The following is an 8,177-nucleotide window of genomic DNA, read 5'->3' as shown; positions in this document are numbered from 1 at the left end:
CCCAGAGAAACTGGCACACTTCTCTCTCTGCTATTTTTACTTTTCGGAGCCAATTATCTAATCACATGATTTGTTGAGGCAAAGTCACATGATCTTTTTTGACATATATATTTGGAAAATTATTTGGAAAATACGCCTCAATTGAGCGCATACGTTTTTATGCGCATTCTGGAGATTTTATTCGCATCTGGTGTTTCCGTTCAGTGTTTTTAATGCCTAAAAATACATGCCTGGAAACATAGCTAATGTTAATTTATGTTAACTCAACTCAGAATTTCTCCTTTATCCACTCTTGCTAAATGTCTTTGTCAAATAACAACCTAATTTAGCAATGAGAGTAAAAGTGAAATATTTGACGTTTTTATACTATCCATCGTTGTACCGTAAACCGAAGCTTAATCGTACGCACGCGCACATTGTGATTCTTTCTTCACACTGAAACAATTTCCGACACAACACACAGCCGAGCGTTGCATGACAATACGCATGCGCACAATGGGATTCGGTTTTATTTATTTATTTATTTTGCACGGGGACGATTTCCGACGCAACACCGGATGTTGCTATAGACTGCGGAACAGCTGAGAGCATATCAACACAGCACCAAAACACAAGGACGGTTCGAAAAAAGGCTTGAAATAATAATAATAATAAAAAAAAACATTAACAAAACACTGACACAGACAACGGTGAAAGGAGAACCATCGAAAACAACTCGGTGAAAGAGCCTTGTCAGCGGAAAACATTTCTGTTTCAAACGAACGGATTAAGTTACAAGAACAACAAAAATACGGTGAGACGTCGTCTTATACAAACACCTAGCTAGCTCAACGTTAGCGGTTAGCAAACCTTCTAGCGAAATGTCTTGTGTTTTTATTGTCGTAAAAATTTCCAAAAGACTCAGATGTCACTGTTATTGTCTATTGTATTCGTCTAGGTTTACATGTATTATAGTTTTTTGTTGCAGTGTTTATGTTAGGAAACATGACTGTTAAACGGCTTTGTTGACTGATAAACAAATTGTTTGTAAATTTGATTAGCTGTGTATCTATCTGCCGCAGGCCGAAAAGACATACCAGTGCGTAAAAACATATAAAAGGACATATTGACAGCTGGTGTGTTAGAAATATGCATGAAACTTGATGATAGACAAACTAATGGTGTCACAATTTTCTAATCACGTCACTTCTTGTAGGTTTCTGTGAAAGCCCAGCATCCATCTGGGTTAAGTACAGCTCAGTAACACTATTTACTATTATTTATTTTTAGGACTTATGGCATTTAACATCTTTTACTGGAGTCCTCTGAGTCATATGAATGAGTTTATCCTGCCCTCTCACTAACCCCCAGTAATTTTAGTGATATTATTACACATTCTGAGTGGTTTGTTTTCCTTGTTGCAGCACGATGGGCCGTATCTTCCTGGACCACATTGGAGGCACTCGCCTCTTCTCGTGTGCTAACTGTGACACAATCCTGACCAATCGCTCTGAGCTCATCTCCACACGCTTCACAGGAGCTACAGGCCGTGCTTTCCTCTTCAACAAGGTCAAACAAATACCTCCAAGTTGTATGTTTTTGTGAAGCCAGTGATAGGAATAGGAAAGGTTATGAACCAACAAAGCATACCATACAACTGTATCAAGAAACCACTTCTCCCGAAGTTCACTTTTTTATTTTTGGTTTTACTTAAGTACACATGTGACATTCTGAATTTATTAAAAGCATGCAAACACATGTTCAATAACTTGTTTCTTAAAGTAGCAGAATATATCCGTATCACAAAAAAATACATTCACTGTTCAAATTAGAACTTCAGATTATTTGAAAGGTGCTTTTCAAACTTTTATCACATCTCCTACCCAAGTCTGATCCTTACAGAGTCATCATGACCTGTTGGCTGTAAAAGTTTCTTGTTAGCTACATTACAAGCCAAAGGAGCAAACTTCAGACATCAAATAGGTTTTACATGATTGACCAGATTTCTGGCAAGGGGAACATGGTGTACAGGCTGTTGGTCTTTGCCACTCCTCGTCAAAAATAGAGATTTTTCTGTGCTTAAAACTCAAGATGGGTTTAGTGTTAAAATGAAGAGAACCCAGTCCCCACTGTTAAGTATGATGGAGTAAAAACTGTCTGCCTCAACTGGGCTGTAGTTGGATCAGTACAGTGATCCAAAACATGTGGTCCAATGTCCACAGAATGAAACTTTTGGCATGGCCTTCTCAGCTCAAGAAGAGAGTTCAAAAGAGAGAACCTAGGACCCTAGAGTATCTGGGGAGATTTGAGGAGTTGCAGGTTCCTTGCTCTGTGTTCTCCAGTCTCATCAGGCTTTATAGAAGAAGACTTACAGCTATTATATTGGCAAAAGGAGGGTGCACAAAGTAATTAATGCAGGGGTGCCAATAATTGTAACATGTGATAATTTTTTTAAACTGATAAGTAGGGATCCACTGAAATGAAAATTCGGCTGAATATAATGAAAAACTTTGCCGAAGGCCGAATACAGAACAGGTTTTTTCGCATTTTTTCCATTTATTTTGTAATTTTTTTCCCCATTGCATAAATTAAATAGTCAAATGTGCTTTTTACTATTTTGTCTTGCTTTTCAAAGAAAAAAATCAATTACAAAAACTACAATTTCAAAATATTTATTTAACACTGAACATTTTTTTTTAATTCCAGCAGGCATAGGCTACCAACAAGGCACAATATAACTTTAAATAAATAAATTACTAAAATAAAAATATTTGTATGTGGTCATCTTTGGGCCCCCCTTGAATAGTCTATGTTAGACCTATAACTGACCGCCGAAAGAATTTAACACTCTGCAGCTTACAACAAAAAGTGCATTAAAAAGTGCAAAAAATTGTTCTATTCGGTTATATATGGCTGATTATATTGGGGATATATACCGCTCGCTTCCCTGTACACCTCGCGGAGTATTATAGTGGATATAGTATAGTTAGATACGTTGTTAATGTTATGTTCCTTGATAGATTTAGTTAGTTTAAACTATAGATTAGTCCATTTAGTCCCCGCTGGTTTTTCCGCTCCCAGTCCATGGTACTAGTTCATGTTTCTTGTTTTGTGTTTTGACCTTGTTTTCTGTGACCATGACTTTGATTCCTGCTTTTCCCCATTTATGCCTGTTTGCCGATAGCCCGATAACCCTTTGCCTGTCTTGACTAAGTTTTTTGGATTACGATTTGTCTGCCTGCCCTAAAATAAATACGTCTTTACCTGCTTCCGTACTCTACTCCCTTATGCCTCACAACGTGACAGAAACATGCCCTGGAACAGAAACAAAACAAACGCACGTGTCCACAGTAAACATCCGAACAGCACGTAGCTCGTGAATGTAGCTCGTGCATGCACATGCGCCCCCTCATCGAGGTCGTGACATTTGCTCGTCTCACTCTGGTTGCTAGGCTATTTTGTCACGTCATCAAACACGTCATTGTTTGGTCAAATTTGTTTGGCCTTTTCACTTATTTGGCCGAACACCGTAAGTGCTATTTTTGGCTGAATAATTTCGGTTGCCGAACATTCGGTGCATCCCTACTGATAAATTTTTGATAATCTCCAGAAATAATCCTGTTAATCATGGGCATAGCAGTATAAAAGAGACTAAGTGTGTTTTCACACAGTATAAGTAGACTCTGCTTTTCCACCTCAGTCCGCACCATGTTCAAACGCTCCAATGAACTCCGGCCGTTTTGGGAGGTAGTCTGAGTAAAGGTTGTTTCGAGTACTTTGGTCTTGTTTGTTGATGCGCTGTGAGTGCGAAGCATGTCCAGCATGCTTCTCAAAATCAGTTTTTTTTTTCTTTTTTTGATCCTCAAATGTGATGTTACAGCTGAGCTCAGAACTGTAAAACATGCAAAGACTCTTGTGATCAGAAGAGGTGAGAGTGGCTTTTCTTAACATTTGGGGTGTGGATTATATAAGGAACCAGTAAATTACACATCAGGAAAATTTATTTATTTATTTATTTATTTCCGGAGAAAATGTCAGGAAGGGGTTCAACAGAACCCCATAAGGTGCCAGAACAATCTAAATAAACTGAGACATGGGTACATGAAAGCGCAAGATAAACTGAGACAGTTAGGACAATTAGCCACTGTTATACATGATATATAACTGTCTGTATGTCCCATGTAGCCTACCTTTTGTGTGTCTGGAGGGTTACAAGTTGAGAGCTTATGATGTTGACCTGGAGAATGGTACTGATTCCAAGCCACATTTTCTGGGATTCATATTTGTCACTGTGAAGCTGTTCTACAAATGCAAAGAAACTCTCTTGGCTTTTCTTTGTAACATTTCACAGTTGTTCTGGTTCTGGCGTGGCGCGGTGATGTCATGTGCCGTTAATCGATCCATGTTCTATAACACTGGAACATGAAAGGAATATTCTAAAAGTGACTCATGTAAACACCTTAATCACAATATTGTCTTATTCAGAATAAGGTCAATCATTAGATTACTGCTGTTCGTGTAAACGTAGTCATTTACATGAGACAGAGCTGATATGGTGCAAAATAGTGACACCTGGTGGTCAAAATGATGATTCGCAGATATTAATCTCTATTTAGAGTTGCCCCTATAGGGATAACCCATGGGGAAGAGATTTTTATTTTATGAAAACTTTTTTTTTTTTTTTTTCCCCCCCTCTCCAGGTGGTGAACCTGCAGTACAGCGATGTGCAGGACCGGGTGATGCTCACAGGAAGGCACATGGTGCGTGATGTCAGTTGTAAAAACTGCAACAGTAAGCTGGGCTGGATCTATGAGTTTGCCACTGAGGATAGCCAGCGCTACAAAGAAGGGCGTGTCATCCTAGAGAGGGCACTAGTAAGAGAGAGTGAGGGATTCGAGGAACATGTGCCATCTGATGCCTCCTGAATCTCTCTTCTCTTTTAACTCTCTCTCTCTCTAAATCTCTCTCTCTGTTACGCTGCTCATCTCAGTCACTGCCGTGTCTGAACACGATCTGAATATCTGAACAACGTATCCGCTTTTCACAAGCCGGTCCGGCCTTGCTTAGAGACTGCTAATAAACAAACCGATTCAGCAGCCCATCCATGGCTCTATAAAGCAACACAACCATACCTACAAGCGCTCTACAGATCTGTAAAGCATCAGACCAATCCAGCTGCTTCATATGGCTCTAAAACAGCAAACCCAGCCTCTCAATCCAACAACAACTCTGTAGATCAATAAAGCAAATAAACAAAAAAGTTGATTAAGGTACATGCTTGTGATTTAGGCTTTATAGATCTGGATCTGAGCCCGCTATTAATGTTTAGAGCAGGTAGAGGTTATCTTTGTGAGGGATGCATTTGCTACTTCAGCAGAATGCAGTGTCAGTTTTTGCCACGATGCTGATGTCTCTGATTTTATTTTCTCAGAGCAGGTCCTATTTCAGCCCTCAGATATAGAGAGTGACACAAGGGGAAGTTAGTGTCATTGGTCCCTCACTATTTATACACATTGTTTTGGAATTGATGGATAGTAAGAACCCTATGTTAATGATCAAATCAGTCCAGCACCATTTTAGTTAGCATTATTCTTTTTTCTCGTTTTAACTAAGTGATGTGTTATTTCTTTTTCTTTTCCTAAGACATGAGGATAAAAATGTGTTCATTTGATCTTAATAAAGTAAATGGTCTTGCTGAAGCATTACATCTTTTTTGAGTCTTAAAGAAAACCACGGACACACAGTATATGCTGTCATAATGATGTATTGTCAGAACATTGTTTTATATATACTATTGTAAATACATTACTGCTTTTATGATTGAGCACAAATGAGTTCCTAAGAACATCACCCATGTGGATCACCCATAACGCAGCTGAAACAAGGCTTCTTCATCAACATGAAAAGTTTGTTTCATTTTGTTGCAACGCTGTTGTACATGTTTTTTTCGTTGAGTTATTGGTACAGTTAAGTGATGAAATTTGTACATCCCTGAGTACAAAAAGTATGGAAACATGTAAGTATAAAATATGACTTACAGAGGCAGCTGGCATAAACGGTTAGCAGGGCTTTGGACTTTTCTGTCCTATTAATGGTTATGATGATGATGATGATAATAATACATTTTTTTATAATGTGCTTTTCTCATACGCAAAGCGCCACAAAAACAGAAAATACAGACATAATACAATACAGTAAAACTGTAAATATAAAGCAAACAATAATTGCACCTTATTGCAAAAAACTAGATCAAATTAAGTATAAGTTGTTTTAAAAAGATGTGTTTTCAACATTTTCTTAAACCTGCTTAATGTGGGAGCATTTCAGACTGTAAATCAAAAAGATGCAGGCTATTTGACTGTACCTCGAATAGTGAAGGCTACAGCAGGGGGAAGAGCTTTCTCTTATAGAGCCCCACAGTTATGGAACAGTCTTCCTATTAGTGTTCGGGACTCAGACACAGTCTCAGTGTTTAAGTCTAGGCTTAAAACGTATTTGTTCACTAAAGCCTACCCTGACTAGATTCTGTTCTACTACTTCGCAGTCATAATAATCTTTTTTCTCCCTCTCTCCTTTCGCCGAGCCCCACACGAATTTATGGAGATACTAGAGATCCAGATCCTTTCTGTCTCTGGATGGAGCTCAAATCTTCTTTAATTCCAGACTGCTGGGACTACGGCTGCTCCTAACACCATACAGACTTCATATAAATCCATAATTAACTTTTTCACACTATCTGTTGTTACCCAGATGAGGATGGGTTCCCTTCTGAGTTGGGTTCCTCTCAAGGTTTCTTCCTCTTAAAACATCTTCGGGAGTTTTTCCTTGCCACCGTCGCCACTCAGTGGCTTGCTCAGTTGGGATAAATTCACACCTTTAATATCTGTATACCATGTTGATATTTCTGTAAAGCTGCTTTGAGACAATGTCTATTGTAAAAAGCGCTATACAAATAAAATTGAATTGAATTAAATGGAAGGGCATTCCTTAGGTAACGATATTAAAGAGCGCTGAGCCTGTTCCTGTCCAAAAAGGGGTTGGAGGAATCTTGAACCTTCGTTAATCTGTGAGTGCCCTCTTTAGTTCAGATGATAAAGATTTTCATTCATTCATTCACTCATTCAATCAGCTTCAGTAACCCTATTATCCTAATGAGATTACTTTGAGATTACTGGTGGAGCCAGAGCCTCTGTCAGGAGTTTAAGACCTAGTAATAGATGGCTGTTTCTACCCCAAAAAACAACTGTCTTCAAATTTGACCTCTATTGAAAATATTTGAGGATGGGATCATGATGCAGTGGACACAGTTGCCTCACAGCTTTGGAGTCCTTGGTTTGATTGAAACATTGGATTGCTGTCTGTGTTGAATTTCAAATGTATGTGCATATGTGTGTGCATGGTGCCCTACCACAGACTGGGATGCCATCCAATGTGCATTCCTGTCTCGTGCCCAGGATTCCCAGAATAGGCAATATCTTGGTACAGAATTCATGATGCTATCAATCAAGGATTCTTGGACCACCAGCTTCAAGATTGCTCCGAATTGTCAGTCATCCACCACCATATTTTACTGTAGCTATGGGGGATTTCCTATCTATGCACACCCAAAATACACAATACCAGTGACCAGTGATAGTTCTTAACTCTTTGGTAACAGTTTGGTAACTCTCTTGTAGGATGCTCACTAAAAGGGCTTCTTTTTGTATGTGTTGACATCAGAGCCCATTCATCCCTACCGCTTATCCTACACATGGTCACATGAAGCCTGGAACCTATCCCAGGGAACTTGGGCACAAGGCAAGGATACCCTGGGTGGCATGCCAGCCCCATTCAAAATTTGGAAATGCCAATCAACCTACAATGCTTGTCTTTGGACTGGGGGAGGAAACCCTCGAACCACAGGGAGAACATGAAACTACACTCACACAGGGTGGAGATTTGAACCCACAATCCTGGAGGGGCAAGGGAAACGTCCTAACCACTAAGCCACAGTGCCCGACTCCTCAGGATTAATACCCATATTAAGAGGTCAGTGTGATGCTGGCCCTACGAGTTTATGGTGATCTTTGTGCTTCAATGCTTTTGAGAGGCTCAGTCCAGTTTCACAGTTCTGCTTAGGATTGTTCATGTGATCGAAATCCCCATGAACTATGACCCCCAAGTCAGGGAAGGCTTCTGAGACCTGCAACTATAAGACG

The 8,177-nt window shown here is 39.4% G+C and overlaps 1 protein-coding gene across 1 annotated transcript; it reads left to right on the top strand.

Annotated features, from left to right (window-relative positions):
* Positions 1–580: 580 nt before the first annotated feature.
* Positions 581–5,223, top strand: ypel5 (yippee-like 5). Its single transcript, NM_001200522.1, is given in 3 exon segments — positions 581–793; positions 1,404–1,548; positions 4,680–5,223. Coding segments are annotated over 2 exon segments (369 nt in total). The 5' UTR covers positions 581–793; position 1,404; the 3' UTR covers positions 4,905–5,223.
* The last annotated feature ends 2,954 nt before the right edge of the window (positions 5,224–8,177 follow it).

Source organism: Ictalurus punctatus, chromosome 25 (assembly GCF_001660625.3).
Source record: "Ictalurus punctatus breed USDA103 chromosome 25, Coco_2.0, whole genome shotgun sequence".
Classification (NCBI taxonomy): Eukaryota; Metazoa; Chordata; class Actinopteri; order Siluriformes; family Ictaluridae; genus Ictalurus; species Ictalurus punctatus.
Note: the sequence above shows the minus strand (reverse complement) of the source record. Positions and strands in the feature narration are given on the sequence as shown.